The sequence below is a fragment of the Zeugodacus cucurbitae genome, chromosome 2 (genome assembly GCF_028554725.1).
Source record: "Zeugodacus cucurbitae isolate PBARC_wt_2022May chromosome 2, idZeuCucr1.2, whole genome shotgun sequence".
Taxonomy (NCBI): Eukaryota; Metazoa; Arthropoda; class Insecta; order Diptera; family Tephritidae; genus Zeugodacus; species Zeugodacus cucurbitae.
The window spans coordinates 64,982,637-65,004,548 of NC_071667.1; the positions used below are offsets into that span (position 1 = coordinate 64,982,637).

Consider the following 21,912-nt stretch of genomic DNA (forward strand, 5'->3'; position numbering starts at 1 on the left):
TGGAAAACATGTCGTCTGAGGTCTGTTTATTGCTGGTACCGATTTTGTATAGTTCTAATGGAAAGAAGTAGGAAGAAAAGTAACTACTGGAAAGCTCTCTCAAGAGACAAGTTCTAGATAGTTCGAGAGCATTCACTTGAGGGAACTGAGGTGATTTGATTTGAAGGCTTTCGATAGCACCACAGAGCTAGTTATTTACTCTTCTTAAGAAAAAACTTTTAAATTTAACATCTGGTATTTAGAGATATATACCTTCCAATGAAGATATTACTAAATTCACTTTGCTGTTAACAGGAAAACAGAAATAATTTCCAAACTAAGTATCTGTTTAAAGAAAATTATATATAAATATATGTTAAAAGGCAGTTTTCATGCAAGATATAAGCATTACCTACATATAGGGTTAAATTACTTTCTGACTTACATCAGAACTCTCAATATGAAGCAATTAAGCGTGTTAGTACACTGATCAATTTTGATGTATGTTTGCTTGGTTTCAAATTTCGCATTGGATTAGTCACATTATTTCTAGAAAGCTAGTAGCAAAGCCGATAATTTTTGCCCCTTTTCGCTGAGCAAATCCTTATCGATAACACACAAAAACAAAAATAACAGACGACAAAACTTCTATACTAGGCACCTCGACTACCTTTGAGTTCTCGGCCAACAGTTGGTGTACGCGCGACAACTCACGCTCGAGCATGTGTTGTTGCTTCTTGGCCGCCTCGAGTGCCATTGGTGGACCCGAGGTGTCTTGTATACGTGCGCGTAAGCCGCCCAGAGCGCGTTCCAATTCCTCCTTGTCGCGCTGTAAGTTCTGCAGTGTGCCCGATTCCTCTTGCAACAGCTGATCGAGTTGATAGAGTTGATGGACCTTGGACTGGAGGAGAGAAGAATTGAATTTAGAGAGTTGTAATTATAAAAAATAAAAGAGAGAGAGCATTTAAGAGAGAAAGAATTGAGAAATAGACAATTGAAAAGCGTGAAAATAAAGATTCGAATGTTGAGAAATTTTTTTATTTATATGCATATAAATTTCATCGCAAAATCAATACTAATTATTTTAGAAAACTAGAACCCTCACCTGCAACTCGCTATGATTCGGACTGAGCCGATCCCACTGCTTTTGCTCCTCCTGCAGCATGCGTCGTTCCTGCATGCGTTGATTAAATTCGAGCCGATCGAGTGTCACAGCCTCGTTGCGTTGTGGCTGACGGCCGTTGATGTCGTTGTTGCGATACAGAGAGCCCAGCTTCACCATATTGTCGACCAAATTGACCAGCGGTTTACTCTTCTCATACTGACGCTCCAAATCGAGCAGATGTTGCTTCAGGTAATCCAAGCGCTGTATACTTTCAGCGCGTGTTAGACCCTCAGCAGTGCGTAGACGATTCTAGTGGTAAATATATATTTCGTTAGTAAAAAATATTAAAATGGATGCAAGAAGAAAAGATAGTTTTAGTAGTGGTTAGTAAGACTAAATGCAGTTAAATGGCCGACACCCTGTACTGAGTTTTGGAAACTATATTATCAGTTATGGTACTGTTAACCACCTGCACTTCATGAATATCGCTGCAACATTGCTCGATGGCGCGCGCTGTATTGCTGTTCTGGCGCCTCAATTGTATCAGCAGCAGCACCAGCTCCTCGTGTGTGCGGCTCAGCAAGTCACCGGCGGAGACGTCCAGGTTCTAAGCGGTTCGGGCGGTTGAAGGTTGGAGCAAAGTACATAAGTAGGCGGGCAAGCGGCGAAGCGGGAGCGAATTGTTTGTTTTATTTTTTTAATTTCAAGCATTTCAATAACAAAATAATGCGGCACATAAAAATAAACGAAAACAAAATAAATAAATTAAAAAAAATGAAAAACTTTGCACATTAATAAACGAACTAAAAGTAAAGAAAAGGCAGCGCAAAAACTTAATAACACAAGAAGTCAGGCAATATTAATGAAATCAAAGATAAAGGAGTGGCGGTGTGCGGTGTGCGAGAGGCAAATCAATAAATTGTTGAAGTTCATTTTAAATTGAATTTCTCGAAATGTCGCGCACTAACACACGCACACGCACACCAACACAAGCGGCTGGCTTCCTCACTTACAACCAATATTTCACATTTTATATTGTAGTAATGGTTGTTGTTGTTTGCGTTTTACTTTGACTCGGTCGCTGCCACGCGCATTTATCAATGCAAGCCAATATAGACTGTTTGTATGTCGAATGCATGGATGTATGTGTGAATTTTCGGCGTTTGCTGTTGCCACTTAAGGCACACACACACACATCGACACTATATTTCATCCACACAACCTCCTAAAGAAAAATAAATATGTACTCACCCTCATCTGCGAACTGGTCTCACGTTCGAGCATATCGATTTCGGCACGACTATCCACGCGTCTCATGGGATATGCCGCTTGTTGTTGTGTGTGCTGCTCTTGCCACAATGTGGGGCCCGCGGCGCCTCCCACACCGCCATAATAGTCACCGCCATTTGCGCTTGGATGCAGCGGCGTCGATGAGGCCAAGATGCTGTTGCCACCAGCTATGAGTCCGTTGCTGCCGTAAACGCCACCAACACCACCGCCTAAGCCGCTGCCGCGATGATCCGTGAGTGTTGTTGTCTTCGCGTACTTCGTGTCGTGCGCTGTGCCATAGTAGGAGTTCGTTAGTTTGCCCAGTGCTTGATCGTAGTGTTGTTGTTGTTGTTGTTGCTGCTGTAGCGGATTGTGTGCATCCGAGGGATCTGGCTTAACGGTAAGATTGCCTTTGGGTAAATTGCGTACATTCCGTACCGAAATTGACGCTGCTGATGTTGGCACCGAAGTGTTGTTGCGTTGTTGTAACAGTGTTGCAATGGCAGTGGGTCCACACACACATATATATATATACAGTTATATGTATATATGCATGTAGATGAGTGAGTGTATGTATGTTTGTGTGTGTGTTTTGTTTGGAAGAGAAGAGCAGAGCGAAAAAGACAAAATGACAAATTGCAAGTGCCAAAGTTTTAATTCTCAAACCAACATAGAAGCAGTAAAGAGCGCTGCAGCGCTGACTATTGAGGATAGTGAGGAATAGTGTAAGGAAAAGCGCAATGTAGTTATAATATATATAGTAAAGTGTTAGAGCGGGAGTTAGGCTTTAATGCGGAAGAATGCCTGAGTGGCGCTAAACCATTAATAACTGTTTGAAGGTTTGCTTGGTGGGAAGAGTAGAGAGAATTTTTTTTTAAGCTTAGCAATGATAATGATTGGCTGATGTGACATAAAATGAGTAACTAACTATATACATACAGTTACACAAGCAATAGCACTTCTTATTTATATTAGCTTATTTTTTGATAAGACGCAAACTAAATATAATTTATTTAAATTGATTCATTTTAATGCTTTAAATACTGAGTTGTAGGACTGAATATTGACTGGACTGAGTTAATATTGGAAATATAAACTTTTGGTGAGAACAAGTAAATGTTAGTTTACAGATTTAAGCAAATAAAAATTCTCAGCTAAGATTGTAAGTTTGCCGAATATGTGTGTTCAATAAATAGTGCATTACATTACAGTTATTATTGCAAGTTTTCTTATAAGTTGTGAATATTTCGAAATTAAAACTTTAAACTATTTTTTATTAAATGCTGTAATAATATCATAAAAGTCAAGGTATTTTTGCAAAGCTTTCTTAAAATTTAATTTTTATTAAACAATTCTATTAGTGAACTATCTATGTATATTGAGATTTAGAAAAAAACTTAGCTTTCAAGTTCCGACCAGCTTTTGACTATATTCTTGCATATATTTAGGGTTATAGTCCAATAATTGTGCCAAATACCAATCTAATTATATTCCTATTCCAGAAAAGAAATGCTTACAAATACCTATGATCGCTGATAGCGAATATAAGACATGAGCCATTATGCGAGAACAGTTTAAGGTTTTTACGCAAAAGTTCAACTGATAAAAAAAGAATAATGGCTCCCTTCCTTTTTAAAAATTTTATTAAATTTCAATTGGATACTATTTAAAAAAAAAACCCGAAATATTTGATATAATTTTAGTTTGGTACGTGGCAAATATTTTTTTTTTATCTTTATCTTCTTTCTTAGAACAAATTTATATCTAAAGGCATTGATTCTCTTTAATTCATAAGGAGTGGGAGTTGGAGATCTCCCATGGTCTGAACACACTATTAATATTTCTTTACTATAAAAAGGGTTATAATGAAAATTGATAAGTCGGCGAGTCTGCTTAGATAGCCTAATTGAATTACTAATTATTTAATTGTACAATCAGGGATGGATTCAAAAAATTCGGATGAATTTGCATAGAGAAATTAATTTGAATTAAAAAAAATTAAAAAAAAAAATTCAAAAAATCTAATGAATTTGCGCAGAGAAATTAAATTGAATTAAAAAATATACATATACATATGTGACCTGCTCTACGAAAAGGGAGCTAACGTGCGAAAACTGTATTTCTGGGAAACAGCTGTTAAAAACAAAAAGCATCTCATCTTCCACCCGAATCAACTAAAAAGTGAAAATTGATTTTTTGACACCTAAGCCCCCTTTCCGTAGACCAGTTCACATATATACATATTTATATCAAAAATTGACATTTATATATAAAAATAAGTCTAAGATTTTTTTGATTTGATTTGATTTTTTTTGTAGCATTTAAAATTATTAAAGCCTTAATTTGCCGTTGGACACGCATAGCATGTAAAGAGTGCTAACCAAGCTATTTATGTATAATTTCGCCTTTTTTATTTCAAAAATTACTTATTGTTAATGGTAGCTTTATATAAAAAGCGTGTATTTAGCACTATCTATGCCATTGTTAGGCAACTAAAATTTATAAAAATATTTTTTTGTATTTCTAAGCATAAAGAACTTCTCAAAAAATCATTTTTTTTTTCTTAAAAATATTCTCTGAAAATTTGAAGTTGATACGATATTTACTTTTCGAGTTATTCGACAAATGACAAAAAGCGCTCAGGACATTCCAAAACGCGCGGGTGAAACTTTAATTGCATTTTTTTCTCAAAACTATGGTTTTTGAACTGTTGACAACTGTTAGACGAAAATCGCAAGGGATTATATTTTTTCAAAAATTTCCATTTTTTAAAACTAATTACTTTTTGAAGAAAAAAATTAATAATTAATTTTTGAAAAAAAAATTAAATTTAAATTTAAATTTGAAAAATATTATCTATTTATAAAACTAATTTTTCTTATCTAACTTTGGAAATTTTATTTTTTTTTTTTAATTTTCGTGACTTCAAGTCAAAACTTTAAAAATTACAATGTTTAATAGCAAAAAAAATAGTTACAATTCTTATTTTTTCGTGTCTCTGCCTACCCCTAACCCCTTAACTTAGTTTGAAAAATCTTTCATATAAAAAATTTATTTTTGCTAGTTATTTAAATTCAAAAATATCAATTAATATTTTTTCTAATTTTTAAATTTTATCCACTCGAAATTCCGAATATGCCTAATTAACTGTAAAATATGCACTTATATAATACAATTTAGGAAATATGTTATAAATTTACATTTTTAACAATGATATAAATATAAAAACGATACAAAAAAATTCCAAAAAAATATAAAAATACAATAAAAGCTACCATAAAAATGCCAAACTTGCACAGTGCTAAGGGTTTTTTTTTTTACAAAATTTACATTTATATTTTTTACACAACAACAATGCGACTATTTATACAAATAATTAATATTTTTGTTTGCAGCCAAACAACTTAATTATGCACACTTCCGTTAGTTGGCAGACTGAAGCGCACTTGCACGTGTCAATGTGGTGGTAGTAAATAGTATATGCATATGAATGTGAGGATATAAACAACCAGTAGAGCTGAGCTGCTGTGTTAATTAGCATTTGAGCGATACTAAAACGTTTTTTTTTTTAATAATATTACACTAGCGTAAATATTAATTGCGGAAATTGAAAACTATAGTATGAAGCTTTTGAAATTAGATATAAAGTTTTACAGTTAATTTTAAAGAAAGAGCAGTGAAGCAGAGCAATAAGTATACATATTTGTAGTATTGTAAGAAAAAATATTTATAGTTGCTTACCATTTTATTTGCATTGCATTTTTTTAACTAGTTTTCAAGGTACTTTTTTCTAGAGTTTGTTACCATTAGAGAATTAAATTGTTTACAACAACAACAATAACAACAGTCAACAAAGCCATAACAATCAACGCCAATTGATAGACAACAACAAATGCCAGTGTTGTCTGCATTTGTCTCAGTCATTTATTTGCGTCCGAGTGTGTGTGAATAGTTTGCGCCTGTCTGTCCAACTGTCTAGTCGCTGTTTAACGGTGTATTTACATATATATAGTTATTGTTGTAGGCAACGGTATTGCGCTGCGTGGGGATATGTGTGCGTGTGTTTGTGCAAAATTTTGTGCAAATTCAATCAAATTTTACTCATATATATGTACATACAAACAAGCAGACATGCATAGAGCGCGCGGCGCCTTTGTGTATGCTACACTTGCGTTCACTTCTATGTTTGTTGGCGCGCGCTTAGTTGTGCTGGTCTATTTTCTAATTTGTATGCGCCGCGCTGGGATATCAACAAAGCGATAATGTTGCACGCGTTGTTTAAACTCAATGGTAGTATTTGTTGTAGTTAAGGTTTTGCCGCACAATGAGTCGTTACAATGAATGGCTTTGTATATTATTTTGATTTTGTTGTTGCCTTCTTTTATTTTATTTCGTGAGCATTTGTCTGCATTTAAATAAACAATAGTCAATAAAAACAACAACTAACAGCTTTACTATAAAAACACTGTCAGCACTTGCATGCACACATATGTGGCTTAATGTGTACGGAGAGAGCGCGCGGCAGCTGTTGCGCGCATGCAGAACAGGTGTTATTGCTTGTTGTTAACATTTATTCTATTTTATTTACTTTATACTTTGTTGCTTTTATACTACATGCTTTGTTTTTATGTTGATTTGTACATTTTGCGGCGCTTTATTCCACATCGGTGGTGCAGGGCGTATGCGTAACATTGTCATTGTCATCACAACTCACATTCAGCTGCTCCATAATAGCGCGCACTGTACTACCCACACTCGTGAGACTCTCACTGCCGCAGGGATTATCATTCTCCGAGTTGCTATTACTGCCCGAATGTTTCATCAAACCGCTGGACATTGAGTCCCATTGGCGTATCGTCTCGCGATCGATCTCCACCGATTTGTGTGACAAGTTTGAGCCGCTGTCCGTGCGCAACACCTCATACACATCCGAGTTGTGTCCATCATCCAGCATTTGTTCATGCAGCTGCACGTAGACATCATTTTCATTGAGCCGATCCACGTCATCAGCGCGGTGTTGTGTGAGTGGTTCACTCAAGCGCGGCTTGTAGGTGGCGCGCACTTGCTGCGACACAGTGTCGTTTACATAGGTGACGTCACGTGTGATTTTCGTTTTGTGCGCTCCGCGTTCGACACCGTGCAGTTCGCGTCTCATGAGCGCCGTCGGACTGGGCGCTATGCGATCGAGATCGTCCAATGAACGCGCGTGACGCTGTGAGACGCGTCGGAGACTCTCGCGCCACAGCGTATCCTCCTCCCACAGCAACTCACCTGTAATGGGTGCGCCTAGAACGGAGAATTTCTGTGCGTTATTTGTGTTCGTGCCTGTGACCGCTTTAGTATTAGTGTTAGTGGACGTTCGGCCTCCAATGGGAGACGTTGCTACATCAGTACCTTCACCGACAACACCGTGACTTGTATGACCCAATGCGCCCACACCGATGATGTTACTATGACCCAATTGTTGTTGTTGCATATTTGTAATTTTTGTGGCGCTACCACCACCGCCGCCAATCCTAGCGCTACAGTCGGCGCTATAAGTCTGATAGGGAGCATGAGCTTGTGATGCGCCTGTGGGAGAGTGCATGATGGCAGGGTATGCAGTGGAACCAACTTGTGCATGAAGTAGGTTAGTCTGTTGGTAGTTGCTCATTTTGGTGGAGTGCGCTTGGCGTCGCTGATAATCACTAACTGCCGCTATTGGCGAAGATGAAGTTGCGGCTGCAGCAGCAAGCGCAGTTTCATTAGCATTCAAGATTTTGCCTGAGCGGTAACTCAACTTTTCCACATTCATCTTCATTTTATATATGTTTTTGCTATCGATCGCCTGATCCTTGTCGGCCAACAGGTCCACATTGATATTTGAGATCACGCGCCCATGGCCATCAATGGGGTTATGTATGTGCGCAATATTCGAGCCGTGCGCATGCACATCGCGCTGGTTGTTCAAAGGCGCTGTGGGTGTGGCGACCATCTCCCGACTGCTGCTCAATTCCGAGTAGTAATAAGGCGCTGATTTGTCGGAGATATTGCTATTATTTCGGCTGTGTATCGGTGTGTAGTACTTGGAGTGATCCAACTCACCGGAGGTGGGCGTCACACAGCCAGCGCCGGCGGCAGCACCATCGCGTGTGTCTCCGCCTAGACGCTGTAGCGAATCTGTAGACGACACGAAGCGTATATTGCCGTAGAAATGCTCATCGTCCTTGTTGCGGAATGTCTCTGGCGGTTTTATGAGTTTTGTTAGTAATTCTGTTGAGCCTACACTCAGCGGCGTATTCAAAAGCGTATTTTGATAGAGGTACAAATCGTTCGATTGCAGATGGCTGAGATAAGTGTCCAAGTCATGTGACAGCGTCTCCTCGAATTTCTCACGTAAAGATTCAATCTCGCTAATGGACTCTTCGGACAGTGGTCGACGCGAACGTTGTCGTTCCAATTCAGAGTCCGAGCCTTGACGATGTCGAAACTCCACCGCCGAATCCGTTTCACTACTGTCGCCAGTCGGTGGTGTGGCGTTCAGCACGAATTTCTGTGGCAAAGAACTGTTCGATGGATAACGTCCGGGGGACGCCACATACGAGGGTGAATTTTGCTTTAGTTTATTATAGAAATCAAAATCGGATGAGGTGTTTGAACTGTTGTCGGTTTGAAAACTGTAATTCGAGTCGGAGAGCGTACGTTCGTGGTGCTTTAGTAGCGCAGCTGCATGCGACTGCTTGAACTGTACGCCACTGCGTTGTTTCGAGAACTGATCTGGCAGCGATAAACGACTGCATTTCAAAGTCGTCTCGGCCTTTTGTCTATTTAACGAGGTGTTACTGGCATGCAACTTCGGTATTTGATCGTACGATAAATTGATTTTCGTTACACTGCCACTGCTGCTGTCGCGTCGCTTCACCGTATCATAATGCTCGGAAGAGAATATCTCTTCAGTCTTCAAATCCTCCATTGGCGGCGGTGAGGCTGGTATTGGTGGTGGCGAAACTATTTCGCTATCAGAGCTTTCGGCACAATCTGCAAGTGGTGTGGAGGCACCTAGATAATATGAGGCGGGACGGAAAGTGTCCGACAGACTGAAACGTGTGCGCGAACGCATTTTCTTGAGATCGGTATGTTTTGTAGACTCATCGTCGGCGTCCGAACTATCGGAGACGTGTGACATTGTGCCCTGCGACTGCTTCAATATGTCGGGAAGATCTTTTCGCTTGCATTGTGAACGCTCAGCACTGGATTTCTTCGCTTTTTTCTTTAAAGTATCAGTAGCCTTTTTGTTCTTCTTCAATGTCGACCTACCGGATGAGCTGTGTAACTCGTCTGCCGGCAGTGGTGGTGGCGCTGGTAATGGATTATTGGCGACAGCAGCGCTGCTATGTGCACCTGCAGTATGGCTACCACTTTCACTTATGCTGCTTGCTGCACTTAACTCCATATAGACAGGCTCAGCTTGTATTTGCAGCTGCTTGGCCTTAACAGCAGCGCTAGTTAAGGCCGGACCGACGTGTGGATTTATGCACATCACCTCATAATTAGACCTGGAGTCTTCATCCGGCAGATTTTTGCTCATTTCCACATAAGGATTCTCTTCCTCAGTGGTGGAATCATGCAGACTTATCAACGTCAAATTGCCACTCTGCGCTAAATCACTCTTCTTCGGTGTCATTGGCAGATAGTGATTCTCGTCGAAAGTCAGCGCGGCCATAAGAGGTGTGCGCGGCTCAATCACAACTAGTGGCTTGAGTTCAGTTGCAGCTGTAGTCATAATGCCAGCATCCGTGGATTTGTTATTTGATGGCATTGCTGTGACGCCAGTGCCAGTTTCATCTTCTGCGTCAGCCTCTTCAGCTAAAGCTTCGTCGAGATCATCATCGGTATATTCCTCACCGACCGTGTCGTCGTCTTCATCAGTGTCTTCTCGTGTAGTATCACCAGTGTCAAGCGCGGCATCTCCCGCTTCACCTACATTTGCGTTTGGCTCATTTTTCAGCTCACTGCTCGAATTCTCATCCACTGCTGTCGCCTGCCAATCAGCCTGCAACTCTGCTGCCAGCACGACGCTTTCTTTAACCGGCATATGCACCCCTTTCGTTTCTGTATCCTTCACCGCCTTCAGATTAGCCTCTTGTATTCTTTGATAAACTTGCAACTGCGCCAACATTGGTGTCTCCTGCTCATTTATTGTCTGCATTGACATTGGCTCCTGCGCTTGAATGAGTTCAGGCATCCGCCCTGCAGCATCATCTGCCACTACATGCTCAGTATTACCGACATCATAATTATCTATAGTGTCTGCGGTTTGCTGCTCTACTAACTGCTGCATGCTATCAACCGCCGTTTCGACGGTGGTCTCCTTCGCTTCATCGTTGTTATCAATTAATTGCACATTCTCATACGTCTTCGAAGGTGATGGCGTTGGCGTCAGTGTCTTTGTCGTGTAGACGGGTGTGTATGTGGTAATTTGCGGTGATTTCGGCGCCGGTTTCTTCGGCAAAATGGGCACCTCCATATCAACGCTGTCTGGCTGCGGCAATGCATTGTTCTTAAGCGCCGCCATATTCAGTTGCAATTTAGCGTGTTGCGTTGGTGTTCCACTACGCGTTTCATGTGTCGTGTATTGCTTTGCTCTATCCCCACTACCCTTCAGTATGGGTTTCAGTGTAAATGGTGCTTTTGTTGTTGTTAACATTGTTGCTACGCTGTTGTTCTGGTTGTTATCGTTCGGCGCTGTCACTGTCGCTGTTTCGCGTGCGTCCGTCTTGTCAATGCCGGTCTTCGTTTGTGTTGTTGTTGTGTCTGTAATGGCGTCGGCAAATGTAATTGTTGACTTTGTTGCTAGATTACATTTATCACTACCCTCAATTGCTTGGCCAACAGCGCTTGTTGTTGCCGCTGGACTAACGGCACTAATGTCAGTACCGACACTTGTCGCTAAGCTAGTAATGCTAGCAAGAGTAGTAGTACTGGTAATGGTATTGGTATTGATAACAGAGTTGGTAGTAATGGTAGTGGTGTTTGTGGTTGTGGTGGTGGTGGACCTTCCTGCCGGCTTGCCGTTTGTGTTGTCTCCATCTGACAGGGGTTTATGGGGCACACATCGTATACGATGATTTGTTGTATAGTTTACAGTGTTAACGGTGTTTTTTTTTTTCGTTTTTTTTTGTTGTGGTGATTTTTATTTTACAAAAATTACAAATTTTCAAATCAAAACCAAACAAAAATGTTTTATGTGATTTTTTTTGTTTTCATTATTTTTGTACACGCAAAACAAAATACGAACAAAAAATATATGGAAAAAAAGAAAAACAAAAAACGAATTCTTAATTAAACAAAGTTCAACAATGGATACTGAAAATATTTTGCAAATGATGAATTTAGTGCGCAGATTTTAATTTGAACAAAAAAAAAATTTATTTGGTAAATAAATTAATTTCGGTGGTGGGTTAGATTGAAGGTGAAATGCTCTACAACCAATAGTGAGTGAGTACAGTTAACAACTCGGAGTGCACCAATTAACCCAGTTTATATCTGTTTAGAAGGTAAAGAAGGAATGCTACGGAAAATTGTGGTGAAAAGTGAAAAGCAAAATGAACAAATAAAAAATTAAGTAAAAAGAATAAACAAAGATAAGCTAACCTAAAAGTGTATATAATAGAGAAAACGCTTTAATATTCAAAAGATGTACAGTTACAGACAGTTAACTAACTTTGTTTAAGGCCCCCGGAAAACCCAGTTTGAAATATTTACTTGTGCGAAAAGTGCCGCTATGTCATAGCAACGCTGCTATGTATGGACTAATTTACATATATACATACTTTTAAAGCCGTAAGGCAACCACCAACCACAAAACACAAAAATCGGAAATTAAAAAAATATATATATACTATAATAAAATACAAAAAAAAAATAAAATATGTAAAAAATATAAAAAAATAAAAAAAAAGTAAATTTTACCACTACATAAGCACGCGAACTGCCAGCGGCGTGGAAGTCAGAAGTTGAGCGTGTAAAAAAAAATACAAAAAAAAAATTAAATATAACCGCGCCGGGTTGAACAACTCGCCAGCAAGGCCCAGCAGCTGCATGTTGGCTTCGCATTTGCAACGCAAATATGTGTGTAAACGGAAAACTGTTATATTAACCTAAATTTATGTGCACGCACATATGCTGGTAAGCATGTTAACAAAATAAAAAAACAAAAAAGAAAATTACAACACATGCATAATTTGGGTCCAAAAAAACAACAAAATAAATAAAACGCTCAATGCAAACACTACAACAAAAATGTGTACTATAAAAATTAAAAACAATAATAACGGTAATGCAACAACTGTTAGCTAAAATATAAAAAAAAAAACAAAAAAAAAAATAAAAAATAAAAAAAAACCATTTGCATGCTATAATGCTTGATATCCTTGCCCGCAGGTGCAGCTGCCACTCACCACGCTGCAAATCAGCGCCTGAAAGACAGGCAGGCACATGCTGCCGTATACAAATACATAGCATAGCATAGCTTATACATATGTATATGCATATTGCCACAATAAAGCTACTCGGTTTAATGCAAGGACTTGATTTTTGCCTCAGTGCAGTCGCTTTACCTATATACACCCACAGCACTTCCATTTGTACTTTATAATAACATATCAGATATATGTTAGCTTGTTCCTTCTATAGATGTATGTATATGTGTATTTAAACATGTTTTTGTCATTATCGATGTTGAATTCCATGCTGTTCTCATTGTCTATATTCACATGTCCTTCGGTTGTTAAAATACAAGAATTCATGTTAGTCCAATGTTGGCTGTTGCAACATGTGACGCTTTCGAATTTATGGAGCTCGTTTGTACCGACGATTAGGTATGTTTCCACAGAAAAGAATTTATTTACTTTTACATACAAATTTTCGTCTAGCCGCGTGTGATTGTACATGCCTGAGGTTAATTGGTTAAAGACTAAATAAGGATTATAGCGCTTTGTATGGAAACTAAGCTTAAATGTAGCTAAACACAGTTGCTTAAAATTAAAACATATTGCTCAAATGGTTCCAGCAGCTTCACCAAGCCATAAGCCTTCGTATTATTGACACGAACCCGAATGCTTGCGCAAAATTGGATTTTAGTTTTGAAACGGTGGCCATATGAATCATGTAATCTAATTTCATACTTGAACAATGTCGGTTATCGATTATCGATTCGAAATTAGACCGACAAAATGATTTGGGATAATCTAAATATTAAGTTGATCGAAATTCCCACTTTGTAAAGATATCTAAAGAACGTTGTTTGTAAAAAAATGGGTATGAGAAATGTCTGAGTAAAGGGTTGTCGCGTACCTCACAGTTGACCGAACATATGTTATTAGGTTGGAAAATATCTCCCTTCCGCGGATGATGACTGGCGACGAATATCAAGCGAAAATGGTCCAACCGGGATTGACGGCCAGGAAAGTTTTGCTGTGTGTTTGGTAGGTTTGGAAGGGAATGCTCCCATACGACTTAATTCTACCATCTACTGCGAACAACTGGTCCGCTTAATCGCGACCGCTTGATGGCGATCGATCAGAAGCGTACAGAATTGGCCAACAGGAATTGTGTAGTGTTCCACCAGGACAACGCCAGACCATACACTTTGTTGATGACTCGTCAGACGCTACGGGAGTTTGGATGGGAGGTTTTATCACATCCACCACATAGCCCGGACATAGCGCCAAGTGATTATCACCTGTTCCTGTCCATGGCGAACACCCTTGTTGGTGTAAAGTTGTACTCAAAAGAGGCTTGTGAAAAGTGGCTGTCCGAGTAGCTGGGAGGGGGGCTTATGAAGTTGCCGTCTAGATGAAAAGAGATTATCGAATGAAACGGTGCAATTTTGAACTAAATCCGATCACTGTAACACTTTTTATAAAGCATTGAATAAGGAGCAAAAAAACGGAAGGGAGATATGTGCCAACCAATACATTGTTACAAAACTTATATCCATTTGGTCAACTAAAATAGGACACAATTTTTCCTATTGCCTCACCTAGTAGCAATTCCATTTGCCGTCATATAATTTTGCTGTACAGTTGCAACCATTTCATTCGAATTATTACCTCAGTTTTGAAAACGACCACATTAATGAGAACATAATATTTACTGCTGACTGCTCTCTTGCTCAATTGCAACCGAAATGGAATGAAAGTCGAGTACAACAACCGCCGGAAATGATACAAAATTTCGCCAGTCAACAACTCAACAAGAAGGATATATTAAGAGAATTTATTTTACAACCGCATCCTTATTATGTCATAGACAATTTCGGGCAAAAGTTTCGTAAAACTACGAGTACATTTGCATGTGTGGATGTGTATGAGTGTGTGCCGAATATACGAGTACTGGCACTGCTGCCACCTATGCTTTTCTATATGAAACTTTTTGAGGTTATGCAAAAAAAAACTTTTTTCGTTTGCAGGAAATGGTTAAATTTCACAGTAGCAAATAGATAAAAAAGGTAATTTTTTCCTTAAAGTAAATTTTGTATTTTATTTTATGCCATATTCGTATATAAAATTTAGTGAAGACTCGACAGAAAGGCATTTGGCGTCATTTTGTTCATTGTTTTGTGAATTGATTGTATATTTTTCGAGATAAATTTCAAAACTCTATTTCACTCGATTAAATGATTGAAATAATTAAAATAAAAAAATTAAAAACAAGTAAGGAAGGGCTAAGTTCGAGTGTAATCGAACATTTTATACTCTCGCAATTTATTTATTTAACTTTATTTATATTATATAATACACAAATTGACCCACATATTCGTCATATATATTGTATAAAATCCATTGAAAGTTGGAAACCATAATATTAGACTAGAAGCACCGAGGTCCTCGTGTTCGATATATGGGGCCTTGACAACCTATGGTCCGATTTCGGCGATTTTTAGAATGGGGCTGCCACACTATTAACATAGTATTTGTGCAGAGTTCTGCACCGATATCTTCACTAGTACTTACTTTATATATTGTAAAGTAAACGATTCAGATCGTCTTAAAATTCTGGTATATAGGAAGTAGGCGTGGTTGTGAAGCGATTTGGTCTATTTTCACAACATATCATTGGGATGTAAGGAAACTATTACAAACCAAGTTTCATTGAAATCGGTCGAGTAGTTCCTGAGATATGGTTTTTGACCCATAAGTGGGCGACGCCACGCCCATTTTCCATTTTGTAAAAAAATCTCAGTGCAGCTTTCATCTGCCATTTCTTATGTGAAATTTAGTGTTTCTGACGTTTTTCGTTAATGAGTTAACCCACTTTTAGTAATTTTCAACCTAACTTTTGTATGGGAGGTGGGCGTGGTTATGATCCGATTTCTTTCATTTTTGGACTGTATTAGGAAGTGGCTAAAAAAACGACTGCAGAAAGTTTGGTTTATATAGCTCTATTGGTTTGCGAGATATGTACAAAAAACTTAGTAGGGGGCGGGGCCACGCCCAATTCCCCAAAAAAATTACATCCAAATATGACCTTCGATCCTACCATCCTTCATACCAAATTTTATTTCCATAGCTTTATTTATGGCTTAGTTATGGTACTTTATGTGTTTTCGGTTTTCGCCATTTTGTGGGCGTGGCAGTGGATTTTGCTCATTTTCGAAAGCAACCTTCCTATGGTGCCAAGAAATAAGTGTGCTAAATTTCATCAGGATATCTTAATTTTTACTCAATTTACAGCTTGCACAGACGGAGGGACGGACGGACAGACAGACATTCGGATTTGAACTCCACTCTTTACCCTGATCACTTTGGTAGATATAACCCTATATCTAACTCGTTTAGTTTTGGGTGTTATAAACAACCGTTATGTGAACAAAACTATAATACTCTCTTTAGCAACATTTGTTGCGAGAGTATAAAAATTTATAAAATTTTGGAAATAACATCCACAGAATATTTAACAGCCTACACCACACATACATACATATTTCCTTAAATGTGGCTGACAATTTTCTTTAACATGAATGCTGAATAGATAAACTGAATATCACTTTAGTACATCTGTTTGTAATACCATCCACGATGCGATTGCTAGCTTACTATCTATTACATCTGTTCTCGACACCCACACGATTAGGTTACTCATACGCCGTGTTGCCTCACAAAGCGTTCATTAATATTTTGTGGCAGCTGTCTCTGTGTGCATGTCTATTACAATTTTCTTTGAACCTAATTTATTTATGGCCTCAGCGTTGTTGGTTGACGGTTATCGTAAAATCAGAGCGTCTTCTCAGCGTCTCAAGTAATTTATGTGTATTTGATAAGTGTAGAAAAGGACAATCGCTCACGCCAATCCAGGAATCACATTCATTATTAATGTTAATTGAAATAAATGCTAGAAATGGTCGGTACAATTATGGTATGGCAATTTGAGTGGATTTTTGTACGTGGGAAGTGTTATTGAACTGCCATTTATGTTTGTATGAATGGGTGGACATAAGTCTTAATGTATACATAGCCAAAAAGTAGGCCTCACAACGGATTTTTTTTTATTTTTTTCATACTTGTTCTAAGCATTTCATTAAACAGTAAGGCACTTAGAGAAATATACAAAATGGATAAATGGTCCTTAGTTTCGGATATTGATTTTGAAGTATATTAGTGGCAGAAAAGTAATGTAGGATCATGCCGATAGATGGCGCTCTATGCAGATATAATCATTTGATGCTTAGTTTCATGGAATATAATGTTGATCAACTAAATTTTTGTGTATTTTACTGATAGTCGATCTCACACTATTTTAAATATTTTACTTTAAAAAATACTCTACTCAGCAAACTGTTTAACCTTCATTAAATATCCAACTGCCAACTTTCCATTGCTACACACACTAACATTCACACAGTGGAAAAGTGCCGGAGCCGAGCAGTCATAGCAACAGCTGCGAGTTATGCGCGGTCCGCGACCTAAAAATCTCATAAAAAGCACATGGAATCACATCAAAGGATTAAAAAGCGGCAATAGCAGTAAAATGAACACGAGAAGGTCACTCGGGCCGCAACGGTGACGCTGACGCTGATGGCGGTGAGTGAATGATGACTACCCGCCGTGACCATATTCACTGCGTCGAGTGCAGACGAGCATTCACATTGTACGTGTGTTGTTGCATTGCTGCTGTCGAGTCGTAAAAAAATTTAATGCGGTAAAAATCACATTTTCAAGCAATGCACGAGAGAGAATTATTAAAATGAGTAAAATGGCAAGATGGCAGAAAAAAGTTGGAATATTATTGTAATAAGGATGCTGAGGTATGGCTGTGGCAGCAGGGTAAAGTTATGAGTCATGGAATGGAATATGGAATTGCAACAGTGAAATGTTTTGAAAGTCAGGCAGATAGCGCAAGAAGGGCGAAGAGAGAGAGAGAGAGAAAGTGTGGCAAAGTAGAGCAATGGCATAACGTGGCATGCTAACGGCATTCAAGTGACAGCTGTGCTAGTTAAGCATTTACCGTTATATTTAGTATAGGAAAAATTACGCAATTTTATGTCTTTTGTTGTTGTTGTTGTATATAGTAGTAACTAAACAGTTATGAAGCTATGCATAATACTATTTACTATATAGTAGTCTACACAGCAGTCAAAGAGTTATCAAAGTTCTTTTATGGCAGCGAACGCAGACGTAAGCAGATAAATAAGTAAAAACAATAATAAACAAAAGCAACAACTACAATAACTAAATAAATAAACAAACAAACAAACAAATAACAAAAGCTTACGCAAGAATTTAATGTTGCAGATTCTTTTCCGCGTCTAAAGTATAATATTAGTAACTACAAATGCAAAGTATAAGATAAATAAGAAAGCATTTACAAAACAGTGAAGAAGAAGAAGAGAGTAATGGTAGAGGCAAGCAAATAAAATTGTATGCAAATGAGAAAGGCAAACAGAGAGCTGCAAAGTAGGAAGGGATATGAAGAGGCATATAGCAGGCAAGAGTGTGTGTCATTAAAGAGGCGTAGGCACATAAAACACTTACAATAATAGAGATATGTATATATTATATAGTAGCTAGTTTAATATATGTATGTTAAATCTCGTGATTTTCAAGTATGCAAAATAAGCAAATAAAAAATAATGCAACAACAATGATGTACGTTAGGGTTCCATTATGAACTTCACACAGCGCGAAGGATTATTTAAGTGTTTTCGTTGTTGATTTATAATAGCTAACGTATTCTTTCAAAGCTTTTCATACTTTGGAGCTTTTAAAAATCGAGCTTAAATAGTTACAAAATAGTGTTAATAGTGGGATAAAATTAGTATTGCCCTCTTTTTGGCTTCTTTATTCTATAAAAAATTTTCAGTGAAGAGTATTTATAGGCGTAAGAGTTTAAAAAGTCTAAGTCCGGAATGAGTCCACGATTAGTCGTTAAGAAATATTTGACTAATGCAACTTTCGATCTTTTTATATAGAACAAATTATTCTATTTCATTCGAACAAGTTCTATGAAGGGACCCGAAAGTTTACTTATCGTTTTTAAGCTTTAAGTGGTTACATGGGTTTTGTCGCATAAAAAATGGCCTATTTTCAATATTTTTTTTTCCATGTAAAAAAATTATTTATTTAATTCAAACTTTTTTCTGTATTATAGATACATAGTTAAAGAATAATTTCTAAAATTTTCAAAAAAAAAAGAAGTAAAATTCCTCCATTGCGACGTCATTTCCGGTGACCCCTCGGAGAAAAAGTTACTTTCGCGTTGTCAGCATAACTCTTGACAGTATCATCCAAAATGAAAAAATAAAAATAAGTGCTTGAACGAAGGAAAGACAAAAAAAAAATAGAAAATTGGAATTTTGGCAGACATTTTTCCAAAAAAATAAAAAAATCGGTCAAATTTGCTTGAAATTTTGCTTTTTTTTAAATAGCTGTAATTGAAAAAAAAAAAAATAAAATCCTTCGTTCAAGCAGGAGTAAATTGTATCTCGTACACCTGTTCAAAATTTCATCAAGATCGGTTGAGTAGTTTTCGAGAAAATTTGACAACCAACTTTGAAAACACGCTTCCGAGAAAAACGCGTTTCAAGTTTTCAGTAACAATACTATTTTACTTGGAGCGCACACTTTCCAAAGGCTGTATCTCCGAAACTATTATTTGGATCGACTTGAAAATTTAGGACAATATTCTGAGATGTTGTAGAAATTAGTAAACAAAAAACAAAAAAATCGATTTTTTGAATCCACGAAATCCATGTAACCCCTTAACGGACTGGTCATATTTTCTACCTTATGTGATAAACAATGAGACTTTTATACAAATCTTATCATTTTTTCGGCTTGGGACTAATCAATAACTTCTTTTATTTGTATGAGATAAGATTTCATCCCTTGTTGTACTCTATAGAGATTGATTCGGGTGTACTGTACTCTCTTAAAATATATTTAAATATTTTTTAGTTGTTGTAGGTTAAATATATATTCTTGAAGATGAGATATACACTTAATTCATCTTTACTTCCAATTTCTTTACTCTCTGTATAAACTTTTCATTTTCCTCAACGGGTGGATGTTTAAAATTGATATCGGAATTATCGATATATTTCTAGAGATAATAACATTACACAGCAAAATGACCTTCAATTTTTTTTATACTATATGTCTTCGTGATATCTGAGGCGTATTATTAAACAATATATTAAAAGTCAGGTTATAGATGGGACTTAATAATTGCTAAGATATTATCATACTATATGAAATGGGAACCTACACCAAATGTCTAGGCTGAAGTCTTCCTCTAGTTAGTATTTTCCGAAGTTGGCGCAAGGAGTTCTATATTACCATTTTACTTTGCTCCTGTTGATTGATCTACTTCAATTTAGTGAAGAACTTAATATTTGTCGTGAAAAAATACTCATTTTCAAATCTAGAGATCTTTGACGTATATTGTGTCACTGTACTTTCTCAATTCCCATATGATTTTCAATTATTCCACTAGATCTCTAAACTAAGACTAAGAAAATGCTAAACTAAAGATGACGCGAGATCAGTTGGGAGGGTTGTTACGTCTAGTTGATCGCTAACAGAACTCTCACTTTCGCTGTGTGAAGACCATAACGTAGAACCCTTCGAATACATTCATTGTTCAGCCATAAAAGGTCAATGGCAGTTAAAAGCAAGTTAAGCCATAAAACATAAGTTTGTAAATAAAAAAAAATGTCCACATACCTTCATCGTCTGACGAGTAACTATTGTAGCCAGCTGGACCGAGGTTCGCATGCGCATCCGAACGACTGCGTTGTATACCGCCTACGCCACCAACAAGACTGCCACCAGCCGCAATCGTTGTGACACCACCACCGCTGCTCCCACCAACAGTGCCAGCCGCAACACTACCACCGACCGCATTGCCGCTGCTGTTGCCACCGCTCGTATTAGTGGCGGCATAATGCGCGCCGCTCGCCACCGTCGTCGAGGCGAGCAGTATGTTCGGATTGCTACCAAGCTTCGACATGGCCGACATATTGCTGCCACCTTGCTGCATGCCCTTGCGCGTCAACGGTGACTGCAACATGCGCTGCTTCCACTCCAGCAAACGTTTCATTGACTCCTCACGCTTGCGTTCGCCATCCTGTGGCGATGGCTGATGCTGCTGTTGATGTTGTTGTGGTTGTGATTGTGAAGATGATTGTGATTGTGACTGTGACTGAGACTGAGACTGAGATGACTGCAATAATGCCTGTTGCTGTTGCTGTGGCGGTGAAGTGGCCGCCGCGCTGTTGTAGTCATCATCGAAACCGCCGCTGCGCTTGGGCAGGCGTGCGCTTGCCGAGCGTAGGAATTGCTCGCTTTGCTGAATAATCTGCTGCGTCGACATGGTTGGCGTATAGACAGGCTTTTGCGGCGGCGGTGGTTGCTGCTGCTTCTGCTGTGACTGTGACTGTGGCGAGAGCAGCGTCGTCTGCGATTGCGGATGCATCGATTGCGAGCGCAAATGCGCCAAGCTGCTCGTGTTCATGGCGGTCGTTGTGTTGCTACGGCTCATGCGCGGCATGCTGGCGGCACCCTGACCGTCGTGCAGTTGCTCGCCACGCTTATAGCCGCGTTCGTAGGGATTCTCATAGCCGATGGTGTGCATACCGCTACCTACAGGGCCTAGGAAATCATTGGCAGTGCGATAGCCGCCCGCTTGCTGTGGCTGCGCATTCGTGGCGCCCTGTGGATGTTGCAAATAGAGTGCGCTTTTGCGCATCTTCTCCGCGTAGCTCGCCTCCGAGTAATAGAAGCTGTCCGGTGTACGATTGATGTCCAGCGAAGATTTCGGACGTGGCGCGCGCACAGCATCTGGTTTGATGGCGCTCGATAGGTTGCCATTGCCGGCGGTGCCTGCAGCTACCGCTGCTGATTCAGCGCGTGCTTCGTATTCCAAAAAGTCCGCCGAATGTGGGCGCACGATAGCGGCGGGTGGACGTGAGCGCAAATTGCTGTTGCTGGCCGTAAGTTGTTGTTGTGCGGACTGTGGAAGAAAGAAAGAAGAATATTTAATTAAAGTGACGGTTTTAGAATTGTCTGGTGGTGAACGAA

The 21,912-nt window shown here is 38.7% G+C and overlaps 2 protein-coding genes across 12 annotated transcripts in view; one reads left to right on the top strand and one right to left on the bottom strand.

The window, feature by feature from the left end:
- LOC105218430 (tRNA:m(4)X modification enzyme TRM13 homolog) overlaps positions 1-21,912 on the top strand; it is a 793,174-nt gene that overhangs the window by 699,599 nt on the left and 71,663 nt on the right. The gene's annotated exons all lie outside the window — the stretch shown is intronic.
- Positions 1-21,912, bottom strand: part of LOC105218112 (uncharacterized) — a 207,388-nt gene that overhangs the window by 10,513 nt on the left and 174,963 nt on the right. For 3 of the 9 annotated variants that reach the window (XM_054225257.1, XM_054225259.1, XM_054225260.1), the window contains exons 3-7: positions 20,557-21,844; positions 2,336-2,805; positions 1,554-1,691; positions 1,085-1,393; positions 641-880 (exon numbers count right to left, since the gene is read on the bottom strand). In XM_054225257.1, coding sequence (XP_054081232.1) covers positions 641-880; positions 1,085-1,393; positions 1,554-1,691; positions 2,336-2,805; positions 20,557-21,844 — 2,445 coding nt within the window. Of the gene's footprint in view, positions 1-640; positions 881-1,084; positions 1,394-1,553; positions 1,692-2,335; positions 2,806-6,094; positions 11,423-20,556; positions 21,845-21,912 lie in introns of those variants that run through there. The other 6 variants (XR_008469967.1, XR_008469965.1, XM_054225258.1 and 3 more) reach the window with 5 other exon arrangements.